Source organism: Fringilla coelebs (assembly GCF_963513975.1).
Source record: "Fringilla coelebs genome assembly, chromosome: 5".
Lineage (NCBI taxonomy): Eukaryota > Metazoa > Chordata > Aves > Passeriformes > Fringillidae > Fringilla > Fringilla coelebs.
In genome coordinates this window covers 23,921,203-23,943,977 of record NC_140033.1, presented here as the reverse complement: position 1 = coordinate 23,943,977, position 22,775 = coordinate 23,921,203, and the positions used below count along the sequence as shown (strand labels likewise).

The 22,775-nt window shown below is 39.8% G+C and overlaps 1 protein-coding gene across 2 annotated transcripts; it reads left to right on the top strand.

Annotated features, from left to right (window-relative positions):
* Nucleotides 1-10,893: 10,893 nt before the first annotated feature.
* LSM8 (LSM8 homolog, U6 small nuclear RNA associated) lies at nucleotides 10,894-15,171 on the top strand (the record flags this gene model as incomplete). Of its 2 annotated transcripts, XM_084206671.1 has the most annotated exons (4): nucleotides 10,894-10,972; nucleotides 11,743-11,783; nucleotides 13,165-13,292; nucleotides 14,919-15,171. In XM_084206671.1, the coding sequence occupies 4 exons, from the start codon at nucleotides 10,942-10,944 to the stop codon at nucleotides 15,007-15,009; spliced, it is 291 nt and encodes a 96-aa protein (XP_084062797.1). In that variant the 3' UTR covers nucleotides 15,010-15,171. The 2 variants fall into 2 exon arrangements, with proteins under 2 accessions (XP_084062797.1, XP_084062796.1); XM_084206670.1 differs by lacking the exon at nucleotides 10,894-10,972 and having other exon boundaries at nucleotides 11,673-11,783.
* Between the last annotated feature and the right edge of the window lie 7,604 nt (nucleotides 15,172-22,775).

Here is a 22,775-nt window from a genome sequence, read left to right as displayed (position 1 = left end):
ATGTATTGCCTTTGGCAAGGAATTGGTTAGATGGAATTAATTACATCTACCTATTTCAAAGCACTGCTGCAAGGATTAATTAGTCATTGTTTGCAGATTTCTTTGGAGATGAAAATGCAAAACTGTATAATGAAATGAAATCATTAGTCATAAAGTTATGTGACTTTGATGTTTTCCAAAAATACATAAATTAATACCATAACATCTACTTCCATTTCATTCTTAGGCATATTTGTAATCCTGGATAAAAATTAATAGTGCCTGTAAAACATTACTACACAGTGGTAACATGAATTATTCCATTTTAAAAATAAGGCTACATTAAAATTATAAAGTCTAAAGCCGTAAGACTTAGGGTCATATAAAGCTTCCTGTTGATATTCAAAGACTTAGTGATTCTCCTGTTTTAAAATACTTTCATCTATAGAAATCAAATTTCTGGTTGCTTTCCAACAGTCAGGAATTGTAACTGATGTTCATCACAACAACAGTGAAACTCCAGTGAAGAGAAAGGAATTACTGATATACATGTGATAAGGATTACAGTCCAGCCTTGGAGTTGTACCTCCTGGGGTGACATGACAGCCAATGTGCACTCATTTCACTGTCTTCTCCAGGACAAGCTTGGGCCACAGCACACAGGGAAGGGTGATAGGTCTTCCCCATCTGTCACTTTGAATGAACTGAAAGACAGTGATACTCTTCGGCAAACAGCTTCAGAAAGCATCAACTGTGAAAGACCTACTAAGTCAAGAGATGTCTCACAATTTTATGTCATCATCTCAGGCTAGATGGGGTAATACCTTTGACAGAATCACATCTTTGACATTCAATGAGGTTTTTTTGTTCTGCACACCTATTCGCACAAGTATAACAGAAGTTCCTGTGTATTTTTTCACCATGGTATCACAGTTCTATCACCATGATATCACACTGAGTCACTTTATACCTATAGAAGTCACAGTTTCTGCTGATATTTGAATTTTTCAACATAAATGACTCTGAAATCATCATGGAAAGCTGCTGTGGAAAGTTTCTAGGCTGAACTTGTTACCAAAGACATTTTACATTTTTTTTTTAATCGAACTCTATGAAATGTTTCTGAAAGGGCTCAATAGCTTCTCCACAGTTTGCTTCATTGTAGGTGTTGCTTAGCATTCACATAAGTACAATGACACACAAAGTTTTGTTTTGAACAGCTTTTGTGCACTGGTTTATTGAAGTTGATGGCTAGGAAGAAGTGAAAGGGAGTGTTAAGATTCCTTCAGGGTCCAATCATCCTACCTAACTTTTCACATCTCCTGATATCCATACCACCCCCTGCCAGAGGACCCATCTGCTGGTAGGAAATTATGCCTAGGGCACTATACTTCTCACTTAAAGTTGCTGAATAGAAACAGAAGTTACTAAAATGGCTGAACAGAAACAAAAGATGACTGTTTTTACTTACCTATCCTTAGATCACATGCAGAGAGTTTCCTTTATTATGTCAAACCAGTGCCTTGACCATGGAGCTCAGAATTACATCCTTATGCAATTCCATCATATCCTATGGAAGAAAATCTAAAGATCTCAGCCAGAGAGAAAGTACTTCCTCCTTGCCTTAGGACCTGTTTGGATTAATTTCCACCTCTACTCTTTTGTTTTGTCCTTCTCACCTTCACTTTGACTCTTGCTCTCCATCAAGAAACTTATCGATTCTTAATTTATTCAGGAGATAACATCAGTACTCACTCCTCTCAAATCTTCATTGCTTTCACCTCATCAAACACATCTTCATAACACAATCATGTCACGTTTGAATTTCAAGACTTTCAGAAAGTCTTGAAATATGTTTTAAGAATCACTGCCAGGCAGATTCTTTGAACAAAATTTTCTTAACCAATGTTTTTCCATACCAAATGCATTTTGGATATTAACAATATGATGAAGTTTTATATAAAGATCCCCATTATTTATGGAGGTGCTATTCAAGTGACATTGCCCATTTAGTCTAAGTAATCACAGCTCCTAGAGTGGAACTGGGAAGTCATGTTATACAACATCTGAACTAGATGAGACTATATACATGTAAGAACTTTGCAATTTAATAGCATACTTGCATTTCTAACACAGTGATAATGCTTCCGAGGTACAGAATAGAAATCAGATTCAGATCTTCATGGGTATGTACATGAACATAATGAACACTGAGTATGTTCTTTGAGAAATAAACATAACATCCTCTTGCCAAAAAATAGCAATGCTTTTTAAAATTATTTCCTCTTAACACAGCCTCTTTTCCATGTGCAGAACAGATCACCTCCTGTTTAAATACCACAATCGTGACTACAGAATACCAGAGTCAGCCAATACTAAAAACACTTACACGCTGTATATGTTCATAATAAAGAGCAAAAAGACGAAAGCACTTGCAAAAACAGATTGTGCACATCAGCCTCAGGGCAGCAGGGACTTGCACAGTGACAGCCTTATCTTGATACTGTGATTTAATTTGTAGTGGCCTTTTTTTCCTAAGAGTGGTACCTGCCCCATCACTTATTTGACATTAAAAAATTGCAAACCATTTTTGAAAGATGTATAAAGACCCTAATATGTCAGGCCAGTATCACCAGGAATGGCAATGAATATTATTTCCATTCTAATTATTTCTTTCAGATGCCTGTAATTATCTTTTTGTTTGTTTGTTTGTTTGTTTAATTATTTAAAGTCAGACCAGTAGGTGAGGCAGATTATAATAGTTACTTACATCACATGTAGCATCCATATTCCACTCTGAAATTTGTCTTTCTGAGGCTGAAAGAGAATGAAAGTGATTAGCAAAGTCCTGAAGTCTTTGGAAAGGACATGAGAAGGGGCAAGATGGGGAATAATCTTACATATTCTGTATCGAATTACATGCTGAGAGGGAAGCAGAAGAGCCTTCTTTAAAAGGGCATTGTAAAATAAACTATTAGAAATTGCCTAGAACATAGTTCAGAAATCTGATTTTTCTTCTGTGGGTGGAACAGAGCAGCCCTAGGCAAATTACTTTTCTTTGCATTCTCTCTGTAAAATACTGTAAAATAAAACAGGATAGATTATTTTCAGGTGGAAGGGAGCTTTAATGATCATGTAGTCTGTCTAACCACTTCTGGGCTGAACAAAAGTTAAGGCATTTTATTAAGGGCATCAAAATGGAGACATTAACACCTTCTTGCCTCTGCACTTTCTCTTGACTATTCACTATGCAAAGTACTTGTAGCCAAAACTTTTTCTCTCTCCTCAAAGACCTATGTAGAGGGTTTACCATAAAGAAGCCCTAATATTGACTGATGCCTCCTGGAGTAATTTTAATACCAATATTTAAAAATTAGCTAATTTCTATTTATAGTTCCACCACTGAATTCAAAAGAAATTCTGCTATTTCAGTGAAGATCAATGTAGTTCAACTTGCAGACTTAGTACACAATTAGAATAATGCTTACCAATCATTTTGAGACCCAGTAATATTCTACTAAATGGAAAGAATACTAGAATACTTTTAGCCTCTACAATAAATGAAGCATGTGACTCTTCAGAACATTAACACAGCACCATACCCAGCAGAAATTGAGTAAAATATTTTTAAAAACCACTATATTTGGAAATTTTGTGCTGTCAGGATGGGTTCAACATTCAGTGACATATATATTTTTGCCAATGACTATAAAGGGAGTGCTTATGAATTGTCTTCACTCATTCCTCTTGCTATTCAATTAGATGTGGCTGGTATATTAAGTGTTTTTCAGTAAGAACATAAGACCCAGGCATGGATGGCTTTCAACAGCATTAATCAATAATGCAATAGCACAGCGGATGATAATGAAAAGGCAGAAGTTACCAGTGGTTAGCACTGTGCTCTCTGAGACACTGCTCTTCTTTCATATGAGATACTGTGCAGTGATGGTAACCCTTCTACACCAGAGACAGGTAAGCAGGTAAGACTCCAACAGAAGGACACTTCTCAAGGCCTTTTATCATTGTCCCCCTCAGCTATTACAGCACTATAGAGCTGCTAAACCTAAGCAGTACTTTCAGATCAGGCGTTAGATGCACCAATTCAAATAGCCCAGAAATTTCACTGAGTTTATCTGTGCCACTCATCACTCCAGAGTCAGAATTAGGCCTTGGACATGTGATCATGGCCTAATCTTTTTTTTTTCCTGCACTTAAAAGGGAGAAAAACCCTAAGCACTGTGCAACTTGCTATGAAGCTGATCTGCCTCAAACAAAAAGCTTTACCCATGACAATATTTCTTCAAACAAGAAGTTACAACAAAAGTACATCTCGTCATGATCCAAAGCCCTGGTTTGGTTTTTTTTTTTTTGTTTACTTACAAAGGTGTTCCCCAATTTAGACCAACTGTACAAACAGAAAGCCAACCAAAAGGACTTTTCCTGCTGTCACTTGCTTTTACATCTATTAATCTCTGCACTCATAGTTCCTCCTTCCCCTCCAGATCCCCCTGTGCTGGCTGCAGCACAGTGTCCAAGGTGCAGCATTTAGAGTTCTCTTTTTCACGCCAAAGGCCTCAGTGCTGAGCCTGCTACACAGGCTGAGCTACCACAGCTGGGACAAGCAAGGTCCTAAGTAAAGCTCAAATATCTCACTGAAACTGTTTTTTCTCCCCATACATTAACCAACTTCAGTATCTCAACAATAGCAGCTAAAAAGACTCATCACCAGAAGGTGTCTCAAGTGCCAGCTGAAACATGAACCAGAGGACATGAAGAGAGTGCCTAAAAGTACAAGCATGTACTCTGGCAATGAACAAGGATGCCAGCTGTGATTACCAAGGAGATAATGGAAATAATAAGAGAAAATACCCAGTTGAAGTAGCAGCTTGTAAAATCCTAGGCTAGAAATAATGACTAAACAGACAGCCTGCCTCAAGGCTCTGAAGAAAGAATAGCATCTGCCATCCTCGTGTGCCACCTCTCTTCATTCTGTTGGTGCAATTCTGTTTCTTGTTCTTCAAGATTTGCTCTTCACAGCATAGCCTACCGGTAAGAAAAATAGCCTCCTGTTGCCCTCTGGTCTGATGCCTTTTATCAGAAAAAACACAGTGCCTATTAAAGGAAAGCAGGTAGTCCTATTTATCTTCTGCTCCTGTAGATCATTTTTTATTGGGGTTTCTAACAAGAATTCCAACACCACTTCTGGGCAGGACAAAATCTGCCCTGTATAATCTTTCTCCACTTTCATAATTGGTTCAAAGGCCGTGGTGCCAAAAGACTGTTCTGTGGTACAATGGATAACCTACTTCAAAAAATAATGATGCTATATAAATTACAAAGCAGAAATATATTGATTTTTTTAGTGTAATCCACATTATATCTGGCAGCAGGCAAAATGTAAGTCACCTTTGAACAGAGCCCTTTGACAATGTGCTGTTCCTTTTACATGGTGATTATGTGCCACAGAGCATATGAAACAAGACATGGAATGGGGTCAAATGGGCATCTCTGCAGAGTATTAAGATAAAGGACTTTATAATTAAAACTGGAAGATCTAGTCATCTTAACGCAGACTAAAGATTAGGATCAGTGCTTTTACAGGAAGATAAATTATACTTTGAGAAGTAGGGAATCTATCAGAAGGAAAAGCTTCCTTCATGAAAGCAATTTAGCAAATGTAATTTCAGCTATGACTGTAAAATGATTCCATGACAAACTAGTAAATGTCAGTTACTTGAAGCTTATTATTTATTCTAGGTTCAACAGGATTGTCTTTATGTTCTGCTTAGAGCAACTGAAAACAAGAATCCATTTGCTCTGTTATTTTGCAGTAGGTACACAACCCATTACCAATGACATTTATCCTACCAATAGTTCGTAACATCCCCTAAAATTATTAGCTAAGAGGATAATGGTACTGAACTTCTACAGCTGTTATCCATTTCTTCAGTAAAAAAGAGAGGAAAATGGAAAAGATGTTTTCTGCCAACAGAAACATGCACAGTTATTTTTTATGGTAACACATAAAGCAGGGATATTCTCATTAAGATTGCTATGCTATTTTGCATATTTTAGCAAAAATTGCTGGGGAAAATATGCACTTTCTCATCTAAAGGAGCACTTGGAGTAAATTTTTTTTCAATGTTTCCCATAGCAGCAGTTGCTATCATAACCAAATTTAGATCAGGTGTTTGTTAGTGAATTTTGCAAGATAAATAAAAAGTACTTTGAGAACTCATGCTACAGATTTGTTTCGAATGCATTGTAACACATTCACAGTCTACCAACCCTTTTCAGACTGTTAACTTTCTATGATATTTTCCAGTTGTTTAATTGCAAACCCCTGTCATTTGATAGAATATTACATATTAAACATAGCTTAGATTGCAGCTAGTCATGCATGAGATGAGCGAGATTGCTACTTTTCTCTAGCTACCAGAAAAAAAAAACCTATGTCCTTGCATTGCTGATAATGGGCCCTAAAGTTTCTACAGATTCAGAGGAATAAAGTGGAGATGTTTCTGTTTTTCCTGAACACATAACCAATCATGTTTAGCCAGCTTGGGTGTGTATAAACTCAAGGAAAGCTAAAGGGCTAAGCTCTTTCTATGAAGTGATATTCTGGGCATATAGGTGAAAATCAGAGAGATTTAAAACTTTGAGTCTCAGAAAGTATTAGAAAGGTTATCGGATTAAGTAAATTAAATATGTGGGATTTGGGGATGCTTAGTTTTCTTGTGCAGTACATACTGCCTGATTCTTCTTCTTCAGTATGTACCACTCCATTTCCTACCTCAGGTGCTATTTTTTTCTTGAGCAGCATCCAAGGGATGCAATTCTTGTTGAGCAGGCTGACAGATGTTGCTAATTTGGGGAATTTTGTTTATTAAATTCTTTAAAGCTCCTATTCCAGCAGTCATCAGGTGATTGATTATACTAGATTTTCAGCTTCCAAGGAAGCTGGAGGAATAAGTCTTGCATCTTTCTCAATCTGATCTGACAGGGACATGGTTTGACATGCCATGGCACAGCAGTAACAGTCAGGGCCCCTCTTCTCACGAGAGCATCACAAAGCTATTTCACCCTTCAGCATGGCAGGCTCTACAAAACCTAGCTACTTCTGAGTAACTAAGGAAAGCACAGCCAGCAGCAGCTAGCATGGTTTAAGAGATGTATAACTGATAAGCATCATACAGTGAATAGCAACAAAGCATTTACTGAGGCATTTTACCAGCCTTAGGCTAAATAACAATCCTGCACACAGCTGCTTGCACACACACTTTACAAGTGCCATTGCAGGGTTTCCTCCCTGCCCTGGCAGACTTCAAGGAAGCTGGAAAGTGTGCAGACACTACAGGGCATGATTAGTTGATCACATATTCTGCAGAAAGCATAACATGGAGCAATCACTTGCCATAGCAACCTTAACGTTTGGAGAATCAACTGCAGAAATAAACTGATTTTAATTACTGGAGCAAATGTAATTAGCAAGTAAGCTATATCTAAACATTGTAAGGGAAAAGGAAGCTTTTTAAAAAGGGTCTTTTGTTTCTTCATCTGAGAGCTTAATGGGCATTATTATTACTTAGTATGTCCCCAAGGGCAGCTCTGCAGCAGCTGAAGAGAAGGAACGGGCAAAGCGTTGCTAGCTGCAGTTTTCTGATCCCAAACGTTGCCAATGTTACATAGTCACCAAAAATAAAATGTGTCTGGTCTAATGCAAGCATGAACCTGTGAAATGTCCGTATCTGAGTTAGTCACAGAAGGCTCGCTTTGTAAGCACTGAGGAAACACAGTCATCTTTAGTGGGAAACGCGTTTCATTCTCGGGCAGAGCACTATTTTCCTGTGCGAAGGAGGCGGAGGTGCCTTGGAGGCTGAACGCGGCGGTTCCGTGGCGCAGGGTCGCTCGCTGCCCCCCGCTCCGCTCCGCTCCGCTCCGCGCCAGGCCGGCGGGCAGCAGCGCGGGCCGCCCCCTGCTGGCCACGCGGCCGAACCGCAGCTTCGGGCCTTCTCTCCTGGCTCTGCGGGCTCTCCGCGCCGGCCGCAACGGCCACAGAATAACGCAACCTGTGCCCCCAGTTTGTCATTTAGCCTGCCAACCCTTGCTCCTGAAAGGGAGAGGCTGTATATTCCGCCCCCCCCCCCAAAAAAAAAAAAAATACGGGTTTAAATTAGAGTTCTCCATTTCCTCTGTGTGTGTGTTGTTGTTTTGTTAGAAGAGAATAAGAGCAGTGGTGGCTTCAAACAGAGGACAGAACCTCAGGGCTGTGAGAAGAAGGGCTGAGCCGCTTGCCTTCAGGAAGAGCCGAGGAGTAGATGAAGCCAGGAATTCTCTTTTCAGAGTTCCTTTATACTGAGGATGCTAACTGCTTTTAAGCGCCTGCTTTGGCAAAGCCTGGGCACCAGACTTCAGGAGTCTGGCCTTACCCTTTGGGTTTCAATCTTCCTTCGTAAAATAAAAACAGTTTTTAAAAAAGCCCTTCTCTGGTTTTGAGGGACACTTGTAATATAAACAGGTGGATCAGAAACCCTTGACATCAGGTATTGTGGCAATGTTCTGCAAGTATTTTAAGATTTCATCCTACATCCTTGTATCCCAATGATCTCATGCTCTTGGCCTTTGAGAATGTCTCTTTAGAAAGAGAAAGAAGAGTATGAAAAGGAAAATGTCAATCCTCCCCACAAAAACCCTTTAGCCTCTTACATGAAATACAGAATAATTATTGCAGTTCTGGTCTAACCATTAGTGGAAATTGTTAAGCTTCTTATAATAAAAGCTTAAGAGGATGAGAATTATGTAATGCCCAATTCCAAAAGTATTTTGTTCTCTGACATCTCTTGTCATGTTTCTGATAAAGGCTTAGCCATTGGACAAATTCTTCAGAGACTACTTTGGTGTAGGTACCTTCATAGGTGCCAAAGAACACCTTTTTTTTTCCTGCCTAATTTGCCTTTAAAAAAAATTAATTTTGCTTTCCCTGTGGTTCAGATGGCTATAGTATGCAAGAAAACAATTGTCATGCTAGGAGAATAAACAATAGCATTCTCCTTTCCAGAAATTGTATTCCCTGCAGGAATTAAACCATGGGCTGGACACCAAGTCCTAGTTTGGACCTCTTGCCAATTTGTCTCTTTTACTGAAATAAAAGGAAGTTGGACTACTGACAGGGACAATCTAAACTGGGAGGTTGGGAGGAGACACAGCTGGGACAGGTGATCCAAACTGACCAAAGGTATATTCTGTGCCACATGACATCAAGCTCTGTACATAAACTGGGGAGGAGGAGAAAGGGGGGAAGTTTGGAGTGATGGCATTTGACATCCCAAGTCACTATTACATGTGATGGGGCTCTGTTCTCCTGGAGATGCTGCAACACCTGCCTGCCCATGGGAAGCAGTGACTTAATTCCTTGTTTTGCCTTGCTTGTGTGCACGGCTTTTGCTTTCCCTATTAAACTGTCTTTATCTTAACCCAAGAGTTTTCCAGCTTTTGTCCTTCCAATTCCTTCCCCCATCCCACTGACTGGGAAATGAGCAAGCAGCTGTGTGGGACTTGGTGGCTGTGTGGAAGGGCAGCAGTCAGGCCTCCTTCCTGCCCTCCTCACACCAGCAGCCCACAGGAAACCAAGGGAGGATTACATGGCTCCCATACTAGCAAGACTCATGAATGTACAAGTTGGAAGGGATCTTAAAGATCATCTAATCCCAACCTCTCCTGCAATGGGCAGGGACACCTTCCACTAGACCAGGCCGCTTGAGGCCTCACCCAGCCTGACCCTGAACACTGCCAGGGCTGGGGTATCCACAGCCTCCCTGGGCAACCTGTTCCAGTATCTCACCACCCTCACAGTAAAGAATTTCTTCCTAATATCTAACTTAAATTTCCCTCTTTCAGTTTGTACCCATTACTCACTGTCCTGTCACTACAGTTCCTGGAAAAGGGTCCCTCCTGGCTTCCCTGTAGAACCCCTTTGGATACTGGACGGTTGCCATGAGGTCTCCATGCAACCTTCTCTTCTCCAGGCTGAACATTCCCAACTGTTACCCTGTCTTCATGAGGAAGGTGCTCCAGTCCTCTTGTCAACTTCCTGGCCCTCCTCTGGCCTTGTTTCAACAGTGCCATGTCCTCCTTTTGCTGGTGGCCTGGTGACACAGGTAGGGTCTTACAAGCGGTGGGGGGGAACGATCAATTCCCTTGACCTGCTGCCCATGCAGCTTTTGATGCAGCCCAGGGTGCAGCCGGCTTTCTGGGCTGTGAGTGCACTCTGCTGGCTCATGTTTTTCATCAGCCATCACCCCCAAGTCTTTCTCTGCAGGCTGTTCTCAATCACCTCTCCACTCAGCCCGCAGGTGTGTCAGGGATTGTCCCGAACAGGTGCAGGACCTCGCACTTGGGCTCGTTGAACTTCGTGAGATTCACATGGGACCATCTCTCAAGCCTATCCAGATCTCTCTGGATGGCATCCTTTCGATGAAACCACACAGCTTAGTATCATCAGCAATTTTGATGAGAGTGAACTCAATCCCACTATCCATGTCGCCTATAAAGATGAACGCCGTTGCCACCAGCACCGGCCCCTGGAGGGACACCACTAGTCACTGGTCTCCACGTGGAGAATGCCCCCCTGACCTCAGCTCTTTGCCTGCGGTCCCAGATAGGCAGGCGCTGAAGCCGGGCTCGGCCGCAGGGACGAACCTCCCCGCCCCGGCCGCGCCTCCCGGCGTCCCTGCGGGCGGTGCCATGTGCCGCGGAGGGGGCGCCACAGCCCCCCCGCGCGGCTCTGGCGATCGCTCCTTGGTACGGCCCTCTCCCGCCTCCCGGCCGCCGCCTCCCGCCCCCAGCGCGTGCGCGCGCCCCGCGCTCGCGGCCGGCCCCTCCCCCGGGCTGTGCGCCTGCGCGGCGGCCCAGCGTCAGCGGCGCGCGCCGGGCGTGGCGGCGCCCCGCGGGAGAGCGGCCGCCATGACCTCCGCGCTGGAGAACTACATCAACCGTATCCTCCGTGCGGGGACACGGCCCGCTCGGCCGTGCCGCTGTCTGATCGCGGGAGGCTGGCCTGGCAGGCTCCCGCGGAGAATAGGGGGCCCTACAGCAGCCGGTGCTGCCGGGCTGAGCTGTGCCCGTGATGAGCGGGAGTCGCGGTGGGCCTGCGCCCTTCAAGGCCGTTAACGTGCGTTTAGATAACAGCTTCGCATCGCTTGCTCAAAACCTGCGAGCTGGGGTTCTTGCAATGCTTTTGGTATTAGTTTTTTGTGCTTCTTGTACCCATGGACATCTTCAGTTTTATTCACAAACAGTAAGCTAGTAACCCGGAATTAGTCAAGATGATGAATATGATCATCGAATTGGGATAATCAGATCTTCAGGAAGGAGGGGTGCAGAATACTAGCCTCGAGATCATCACTGCAGGACTTTTTAAGTTTTTTAAGGCCTTAAAGTGTTAATGAAACTGTTGTTTCCATTTTGAGGCAATGCAGTTAGTAATGGGAAGAGAGGTGAGCTCAAATCTGTATTCTGTTCTTAAGGCTCTTAATGTTTGTGTATGACTGTCCATGGATGGGTGAAGAGAGACTTTCAAGGAGATATTAATGAAAAATATTATATTCTCTCATGTTACTATCAGCCATGCTGCTGTAAAAACAGTGCTGATAGGCTTTTTAGGCAAGAAATGGCTGATAAAACCTGTATTACATATGAACACTTCAAAAAATGCTAATGGTTCTATTCCAGATATGACTAAATGTTTCCTTAATGAAATATCAGGTACTGTTGCAGTAATTACTTCTGATGGAAGAATGATTGTGGTAAGACTTATTTTTTTTTAACATTTTATTTTCCCCATAAAGACTTCCCATGGTGGCAAAAAAGAAGCTCTGTTAGGATAATCTCACATATTCATGCTTCTAAATTATATAGTACAGAATAATTGCCATTAAGCTTAAAAAATAATTTTATGAACACTTACTGTTTCTTCCATGTCATGTCAGCTTTTTTCCATTGATAAATTTGTGTGTGCAGATGCTTTGGCCTTTTTGTCAAATGGCTTTTTCTGTGGGGATACACAAAAAATGCATTCTTCTTCTGTTCAGTAATTTAGTTTCTATCTAAAATGTCCCTTTTGTTCTGTACGCTCTTCAACTTTCCTGCTAAAACCATTTCTTCCCTATGGCTGTAGAAAAATATCAGCTGGAGAATTGCTGGAGAAGTGATGTGGGCTTCTATTTATACCTGAAAACCTGAGGATAGGCCAACTTAATATATTAGACTGTGTAATATTTTTTGGTTTATTGCTTCTGTGTTCTGAGGCTTTTTTTTCTTGCATTGCTTTCCCCCAGCTTTTATTCTTTTGTGTTTTGAGTGTAACTTAGTAGTATGATTGTTGTAGGAGGATTGTGTCTTTCTGTCTGCACTTAGCTTTGTGCAGCCTCTGGAAAGAGAAAGCAGAAATCTGTTGCTTCACCAAATCTGCTTGGCTGAAGTTAGTCTGGTAAACTTTGTGTGTGTGCTACAAGATACTTCCTATCAATAAATATTTGAATGGAGTTGGTATATATGACTTGTTAAATGATGTAAATGCATAATATGGCTGTTTGAAGGGCTGTTTTATGTGAGTTTGAATTTCTTAATCAATTAGGGATGGTATATTTGTGTTAATAATTTTCCAAACATGTACTTAAGTGCCACAAAATCCTGTATTTTTTTTTTTTATTATTTGGTAAACACAAGGCAATCTCCTTCAAAGAGATACCACTTAAAATTGCTTGTTAGGAATGGTTTCAATACTGTTGACCACAAAAATCCAACTTTTCTGTTCTTTGCTTATTTAATAATTTTTTTAATTTCTGGAAACGTCCATACAAAAAAAACCAGTGTAGAAATAGTAGAATTGGTTGTCTAGAGGAACATCATTGATAAAATGAAAACTTTATGGTTTTAATAATAAAGCTTGAGCTTATTGTGTCTTTTAGCATGAACACACAGTAGCACATGGGTGCTTTTCTTAAATTGGTTATTGCTTTTAAAATTTCATTCTTTAGCTTTTGTGTTTAAGCCAAAGAGTACCACCTGAATAGAATATCTGTTCTCCAGTACCTTTATTTTGCCACTCTGTTTAAGATATCCTTGACAGCAAAGAGGAAATTTTTAAGGGCAATGGCAGTGTGCTTTTTTGTGGGTTTTTTTCAGGGAACACTCAAAGGTTTTGATCAGACCATAAACTTGATTTTGGATGAAAGCCATGAACGAGTGTTCAGTTCTTCACAAGGGGTTGAGCAAGTGGTGCTGGGCCTATACATTGTGAGAGGTGATAACGTGTAAGTACAGCATGTTCTTGTTTAAATCCTTCCATACAGACTCTGTGTGTGGATGCACATGTGTTTGTGTATATGTGTATATTTTTATAGCCATAATCTGTATAAATTGTGATAGCCCCACACACCTTGCATCTTTGTGGGTGGCACTGAAAGTATTGTCAAAGCTGAAGGTATTAAAGAGATGTGTAGAAGTGACACTTGGGGACATGGCTTAGTGGTGGACTCAGCAGTGTTAGATTAATGGTTGGACCTGATCTTTCCTAACATGACTGTGATTCTGTATCAAATAGCAAACATCTACACTTCTTTTACAGAAGTGATTGCCTTGTAATGTTGAGATTGAAGATGATCTCAGGGCTGGAGCATGTCTCGCACAAGGACAGGCTGGGAGATGATGAAGAAAAAGACAGAACAATCACTAAAAAATGAGATAGAACTTGTATGCAAAAAGTCAGCAACCTGGTATACAAAGTTGACTTGCAACAGTTTGGTTTGTTTTTTTTTTTTTTTTTTTTACCTTAGAGCAGATGTTCACAGAGAGCACTTTATAATCTGGAAAATCCTTGAAGGTTCTGACTTGACAGTGTAGCAAGTGTTGAAGCCAGTGTAGTGATGTGTCAAATGTATGAGTAGGTATTTGATATAAAATTCCTTTACAAAATGAGGGTGAAAGCTCATTGAGTGCAGAGGGAAGTAGCTGGTGTCCCAAAACCATGGGAGGGTTAAAAGAGAAGTGGAAGAAAACCTGGTAAGTGGGCTAGCTTGGAAGATTACTTTTGCAGCAGCACTGTGAAACCAATAGCAAAAGTAAGATTATTTTTTTATCACAGCTGGAGAAAGAGTATGTTGCAGTGACCAACACATGAGCCTGGATAGGAATTTTCATCTTCTAATTCTAATGGATACTTCTGTACAACAAAATGCCAAGGCTTAAATTGATATCTAAGTGCATTTATCTAACATCACTGAGAAAGTGGATTATTCCAAATACTTTCATCAATTTGACTTACACTTTTAAGAAAAACTAATTTGACACATGTACAAAGGTGGGACTGTGTATGCCACTCTCCCAGTAGCTTTTCATTCAGATAGTAAAAATGTGTATAAAACAGCAAATAATGGTTTTCTACTTCACTGTTTCATCATACAGTTGAAATGTATGATGAAAAACATCATCATACAGCCACATTACTGAAATATATTCAGAATATGCTTCTGTGATTTAGAATTATTTTTGCAGTCTTAACAAATTCAAACATATTTATTACAAGTAATAATTATGCATTCATAATTATTCATACAACTCTTCAACATGCTGAAATTCAGTGTCCTTATAGGAAGCAGTAAAAAGAATCAACAGCTAAGTAACAGTAACTTCAAAATAGGGGACTCTCTGAAATAGGGAAGCTATTGAATAATAAAAGGAAAGAAAGAGTACATGATACAAAGTCCTGTGAGCATGCCAGTGTGCATCACTAGAAGCTTTCATGGAATAATCAGCATCAATCAGAAGTTGGTATAGTTCAACAGGAAGTGAGGCTTGTTAGAAGATAAAATACAGCTTCTGTTTTAGAACTGTGTAATTTGATTTTAACAAATAATAACCTTTTTTTTTTTTAATTGCAGTGCTGTGATTGGTGAAATTGATGAAGAGACAGATTCTGCTCTTGACTTGGGGAATATTCGAGCAGAACCTTTAAACTCAGTTGTGCACTGAAAAGATAAAAATGCACTGGGACTTTGTAAATCTTTGGTTGTACAGACCTATTTAGCAATGTGGACAGTTTCTACAAATTGTGTTTAATTTGTTTAGTCACCAGTTTTTTATTATGAACATGTTGTAGTTTTGCATGTAAATTAAAGTTTCTACATTTTGCTAAAGATACTCTCCTTGAATTTCTTTTGGGATTTCATGCTGCATAATTTCACTGGGAAATGCAATCAGTATCAGTGATGGTCCTGATACCTTGTTCTTAAAATAAGATCTCATTCCTAAAGGTAAACCAAGGTTTTTTCAAGTTAACCCAGGATTATTTGAAGGCAGATGTGTAACAGTCAGTTTAACCATCTCTAAATGTAGTTGTGGCTGTATGTGGAAAACTGTTCTTTGTAATTTTTTTGTGTATGTGTGTAGTGCAGAAAGGAAGAATGTTAAAAGCTTTCACAGTCAAATTAATGACTTATGCACATAATACTTTTTTTTTGTGGTGTCAGACCTTGTTGTTCCCCAAGACTCTACTGGAGGTGCAGGAATTTTTATTGCCTTAATCCTTAGAGACAAATTGAGAAACAGACTTTTGAGCAGGAACAAAAAATCCAAATGCATGCATTTATTTGAAGCCCATTAAATTCCAGACCAACTCATTCTCTCTTTACCTTTCAGCAACTGTTGTGTTACTCAAAATTTGGATAAGACCTATAGGAAGAGAATTGTTTGTTTGCTATGTGTAACCATTATCTTAGAATGTAGTTTAGAAGACACAGAAATACTTTTGGTAGGTAAATTATTTATTTTGAATGAAATTTGCCTTAATACTGAATATAAGGATCCCAAGTAACAGTGATCACATACGGACCTCTTTTACCAAGCTAAGTGGGACAAGCTCTGTGCTGCATAGTGTGTTTGATGCCATATCAGCATGAAGTCTGTACTCTTGAACAAAGCTGGTTTTGTTATTCTCTAGCGTCCCAGAGGCCCAGTATTTTTCCCCTGTATATAAATGTGCTGTCAAAACAAACAAAAAGGAATTTTAATGTGCGTATTGGTGGGTTTTATACTAATTTTACTATTAAGTGGGATTTTTTCATTGCAAGTTCACTCTTTGGAAACCAAATACATTGAAGATATATGTTTTCCATAAAACATCTCTCAATTCTTGTAGCTTTCACCTTGTTTTCTAAGATTGTTCTTGGTGGAGCATGTGAAGCCCAGCAAACCTTTTTTTGCCTTTATCCATCTTGTGATCTAGTACTGTGTTGTGTTCTGTCCACATTTCTTCCAGGAACTGCTGAGCAAACATGGAATAAGTCAAATTAGGGTTTTCCTGTAAATACCAGAAGTCAGTACTAATTCTGTCTATAATTGATTATGTCAAGAGAATCAGTTTTATTAAACAGTCAAGAAAAAAGCATTTTTGCTACTGAAATGCTGATACCTTCACAAAAGAAAAGAAAGAATAGGAACTGAATTGTATTGATAAGGAAAAAGCAGATTATTAAATTAGGTATTCTAGAGCTTAGCAAAAAGTGCAAAGAGTGGAGTCAGGATGAGCAGATTTTTAATGCACTACTTATTGTTGGATGTATTAGGAGAGTTATAGTTGAAACACATGTATTGAATACTTCTAGTAGCATTGGAAAAACTGGAAATATGTTGTCTTACAGCTGAGAAATTATGTTTGAAGATTAATCATGGAATACTAATGCGTTTTGGAGACCATCTACCTCAAGCACATCATTTACAATGGTGAAGGGATCAAAGCCAGGGGACCTAGTCAGAAGGGATTTCTTAAAATCAAATGTAGGACTTGATAATTCTTTAAACAATTTTAAGATGCAATTAAAGCTTTGTGAACTTTCAGGGACTCTAAGCTATAGTGGCTAACTAGGTACCTCTAAGTATATAGTGCAGAGAAATCACTCAGTAAAACAGTATTTAATGCATGAAGTTGAATTATAACCACTCTGAAAGATTTATTTTCATTGAATTAAAGCTGTAGCGCAGTCTAGGCTAAAAAACATTACCAATGAGAATAATTTATGTCAGTGTTTTCATAAATGAAGAGAGATGGGAAAAACCAATGGAATTGAAACCACAAAATGGACCTAGACTGATGGCCTAGAACTAGTGATTCTGAAGAAAGCTAGAGAGTGTTAGTCCCCAGAGGAAGAGTGGGGTGGAAGCTTAGCACATGTTAAAGCCTGTGTATGTGTCTTCACACTAGGGGGACTGCAGTCAGTGTTGCAAGCACATTGAAGGTAGTAAAAAGGTACAACAGAGCAAATAAAGTAGAGCTGAATTTTTGAGAGGAAAACTGAACTCCTCAGATGCTGAAGAGGTATGAAAGAAGACTGGATGGAATGAGAAAAGAGCACCATAGATAATAATTCTGTGTTGAGAAAGGGTATGTTGATCACTGTGTGCCAGCTGGCTGGGTTGAAGGTTCTGTTTAACACTGCAGAGATGCAGCAAAGCAAATTTCTCCTGGGAGATAAGTAGTATTGTCTACAAAAAGCCTTTGCTTTGTTCCTCCTGGAGAGAAAAGTACTCTCAACAAAAAAAGAGTAACTCTCTTTCTGGAACTGAAGGTGCTCCCTAAGGGCTGGTGCTTTATGACTGTCAGCTGGTTCCATGGGGTACATAAGAGCCCTGCTGAAAGCATGAATCCTTTTTTCCTGAAACTGTCTTCCTGCAATGAGCCTAGATTAAATATTCAGTAAATAACAGGTGATATTCAGGAAAATCCAGTGAGTCCTTGCAGAGTAATAAGCATACTATACAAAAATGAGAAGGGCAGAGAAGGGTGATAGTAAGGCCAAAAGGAAGTAATGCTGAATTGGAGGTAATTGTCATATGCCATTAAATTTCCTGCATTGTCGTAGGCTGGTCACTTCCTCCTTTTGTTTGATTAATCGAGATCTTGGAGTGAAAGGACAACTCTTGACTAGTAGTGGAAAAATGCTCCAGTGAAATGAATGAGCTGGTTTATGAAGAGATTAAGTAAATTAAGAAGAAAGAAGAAATGAAGAAACACATGAAGCATGAAGAAACACAGAAACCACCTTCTGTGGTCCAAGGGCAATTTCTCTAACTGCAATCCACATCAAAGTGCTTCAAATATTGCGTGGCCTACAGGTGGGTTACTGGCCGTACTGGATTGAAAGAACTGTTTTGAGGATGTAATCCCACAGTGGACAATTTCTGTACAACTTGACCTTTCCTATCAACTATAACCTGTTGTCCTTAGCCCTGGAGGTAGTGTTTATTCTTCAATTCATTTTATAAGCAAACACTGAGATACACATAACACACTCAGTGCCAGAACTGAAGATAAAGTGCAGGTCAATGATATTTATCTTATGGCCACTACTACTTTTGTAGCAGATGTACCAGATCTGTGTGCCTGGGTAGGTGTTTTGTACCCATGGCAACATAATTCCACCAGTTAGCCTCTGCTGCATGCTGCTGCACTCTGCTAAGAATTTTACTCTGCAGATTAATATAGAAATTATCCTTAAATACCAGGGTTGTGTTCTCCATGCATTGGTATGAAAGGATTTCATTTATTCAATTGTTAATATGACAAATACTAAGTCATGTGCTGTTTCTCCTTTAGGAATTAAATTACCGTGACCACAACAGCACTTCTCAAGAAGGAGAAGCCTCAGTTGAAGAGACCTGGAAATTGAAGGCCAGTTAGTTAGAACACCAAGGTGTGTTTGCTGGTTATATTTGGTCTATGATACATTTGTAGCACCTGTGTATGCTACTCTATTAATTTTTACTAATGGATTCTTATTTCTGCTTTCCAATTGAGAGAATTGCAGTTTATTGATCAAAATAATTAAGATAATTCAGTGGATTAAGTGGAACTTGAAGTAGCCAGAAAAACTGTGTCATATCAATTAGTTTTAACTTCTCTGTTGCTTAACTAAAAAGGCATTATGACTTTAAGTATCAGGTATTTGTGGACAAATAACTATGAAACCCAGATATGCCAGAAGTTCAAGACTGTTGAAGTGAGGGAGGGAAAGCTTGTAGCACACCTAGGTTAAAAATACATGACAGAAGATTGTAAAGAGCCAGGTATTTGTTCTGGAATCCTGTTCCTGATGGCCTCTCTCAGAGTGCTGTATTTTGCCTTAGGGTCCTTTTCAGGGGCTTTTTTTTCCTGTAATTTTTACTGTAATTTTTTTTACTGTAATTTTTACAGTAATGGCAGAAATGCTGATATTTCTTACACCAGTAGCATTTTCCCTGAAGGAAATAAAAGCTCCACTGACGCAGGTGAAAACCAAAGCTGAAAACCCAATAGCATTCAGACTTTTTCCAAAACCTGCTTACTAGCCATGAAAGCAGGATTTATCTGCTTGTTAATGTTCCTTCCTGGAGCATTGCAGCACGTTCCAGGAGCTCTGGAACTTGCTTGGAACAATGTGCTGCTGCCGTTCAGCCTTACATCAGTAACAGTGCTACCGGATGCCAAAAAATTTCACTCAGTGCTCAACTTCTTTCCGGCTCCTTGCACTTTTAGATGAAAGGCTTTCATTGCTTTAGAGAGGACAAGCACATGTGCATGTACTGCTTTTGTCTGCTAAAACCTCTTTAATGGCTTTCCTGTCATCTTGTTTTATACTCTAAGTTTATTTTATCTTTAGCGTTGAATCCAGCAGTGATGATTACAGTGCGTAGAAATGGGAGTGGAAATTATTCTGTGGAGAAATTGAAGAAGTTGGACCTGAAGTACTCTAATGCATAAAAAATAAAAATAACTAGGATGGAAACCTACTGAATGTGAACAAAGGCTTTACAGCAGTGATCATTGTAGTGAAACTCTCTTAAACATAGATACAGGTATTGTATCTGTATAAATAATTAATCTTATAAGAAATACTGAAAAATTGTGAGAAAACATTTTCTACTCAGAAGTATTTTAAGACACTGGAATTTTATATGCAAGCTTCCTATCCTAAAAACTTACTTTTTAATTATGGTTATTGCCTTGTGTGCTTAAATTTTTGGTAATTCTTACTTGTGTAATTTTCAGTCTTCAACTCTGTTTATGATGCAGATGGAAACTGTATGCACATAAATGCTGCCAGGTTTCTGCAAATTGACCAGAGCTGCTGGAGTATGGCTGGGATCTGCAACATTCACACTGATGAACATGTGTGCGATGTAGAGACCTTGGATACAGGGAACAGGTTGTCAAGCTGGTATTCAAAGCAGAATGCATGCAAAAGACCAAGAAAAAACATGCAGCATTAACCCCCCCTAGCTAGCTCTAATAGTTTCAAATTTGGTTTGCAGCATTTCCAATTAATAAAACCATTTCTTGCCAACTGCCACGTAAATTCCACCTCATCTGTACTATTTCATGCATACAGACCTAATGTACCGTTCTGTTTTGCACTGAGTTACAAGACTGAACAGAAGCCAAGGCAGGAAGTGATTATGGCTAAGGAGCTGATGCTGATTGAAAATGTGTGATGCTGTGGAGGAAACATCAGACAATAGAACCTCAGTCAGTTTGGAAACAGATTTAAAAACCAGCACATTAGGATGTAAACAGTCAATAGGACTGGGGCCAGCCTTTCTCCAAACAATCAGATCATTAGCAGTAGGAGCGTGCAGAATGATTTCCATGATTAAAGTGCAAAATCCACAAACGCGTGTGCTCATCAATGCTGAACGGAAGCAGCCTTCTTGCCTTTTGCTGTGTTTCTTCTACAGGTTGTTCTAACTCATCCTGGATACAAGAGTCAGGTGTAAGTGCAGTTTAAATCTAGGAAGTGCAAATGGTCAAGGACTTTGAAAAGAAAGGTTTAAGATTATTTTGTGTAACTGTAATAATGTAGGATCACTCTGGAATTGCGTTTCTGATTTTCAAGACAGCTTCTGTGAAAAGTCATCAGCTGACATTCAGTTAAAATTGTAAGGATCCAAGTGGAAACAGTCTCTGATAAGAAATGGAACAGAGCGATTGTTTAATTTAAGTGATAATCATTATGGGGCTGAAGGGGACAGCTTCCTGATTTGTCTAGAGACTAGTTATACTTCTTGCATCATTTATAACATCCATGAAGTAATTTTGAGTTTTAGGCTGTAACTTCTGATTTCACCATTTTACAGAAGTCCAGCCAATGCAAAAAGGAGTAAGAAAGGCAAACATTAATATGTTTGCACATATCATTTCATTTATGGATAAGACATGTACAGTGTTTTATAACAACATTGTATGTGTCAATAGTTTGGAGTTTGGTTCTAATTATGCTTTTTCTGAGTTTCAACAGCAAAGTGCAGATGGCAGCAAAATGGCCCTTAGCTAAAAGGGAATTATCAGACTACCCTACTGTTAATGCCATTCTTCAACACACAGGAATGCCTGAGCAATGCCCTCCATCATCTTGGGTCATTAAGCAGTAGAGCATTAGTTATGAAAGTACTGAAGTTCCCATGCTGTCTGCCATGGGCCACCTGAGCCTTAGTAATTTAATGAAGCAAGAAACTTCTAAGATGACAAATCTTCTACTACAGGACACACTTGCCTGGCCTCTGGCTGTTCAAATCTGACCAGTTATTAAAATTATTAAAGACAAGCCTCTGTCTGACTAAAGGTGCAAGCGAGACCATATGCCAAAGGCTTTAGTACAGATTTTTATTTATCAGTAAATCTGAGGTAGAGAGAGTTAGGAAAAAGACAAGTGGAGGAGGAGGAGAGGGAGAGAAGGGAGAGACCGAGAAACAGAATAAATATCAGACGTATCACTACCCCATAGGTTCCAATGACAGCCTTTTGGTTCTCTTGTCTTGTTGGTTGCAGTTGTGTTGATGTGGTTGCAGACTGTACCCATCAAATGGGGAGGAAACAACCTCCATAACACCAGGTCTGTGGGGTTTATAGTAGCTGAGGCTAGGTGGAAAGGCCCCTGTAGTTCCCCTGGACGATGCAGTACTGGATCATGGGACATTCCATGAGTCATTGACATCTTCTAAGGTGTTGCAGCTGTTTTTTACCCACTATAGCTCAATTAATCATGGCCCATCAGTGGAGATAAATACCTTCATTCTATTGTACTTCAGAAGAGAGCTGTCACAGCTGAGCCATTATGTAAGGGAAGATATTGGCATGGTAAGGAGGACTACCCCACTTGGCAGGATTTGCCTCCTATCAGCCTCTTCCCTTATCTGGAAACCCAGTTTGTAGCCCCAGGTGTGCACACCCACCTGCACTGGGGAGGCCACTCTGTGCATCAGTGGCCAAGCACCCAGCTGATTGTTTGAGCCAGTCCAGTCTCTCGCAGCACCTGGGCAGTTACTGCAAATGGTCAAGTGTTGAGTCATTCATCTGTAGCAGGCCAGTCTCTTACAGGGGGACAGGCAAGGTGCATCTGTGAGCACTGGAGAGTTCTATGAGCATGGAAGGGGTGGAAAGCAGTGTCAAGAAGAGGAACAATAAAACAAAGCCATGTTCTAGACTGCAAAATTTATTAAATATCGAGTTCAATTAAATACAGTGTAATAGCTTCACAAAAATGGATTCATATAAAAAGGAAAATTGTTATAGCAGCATTTAATGCTTTTCTCACTATCTGTTAACTCAAGTCCCTAAAATAATGAGTAAAACTAAAATTCTTTCAGTCTTGATTCATCTCAGTACAATTATTCTTACTTTTCCAGAACTGGGACTTGGTTCTATACTCTGCTGGTGACATTTGCAGATGGGAAATGACAACACACATCTTAATTAAACTCCCTGAAAT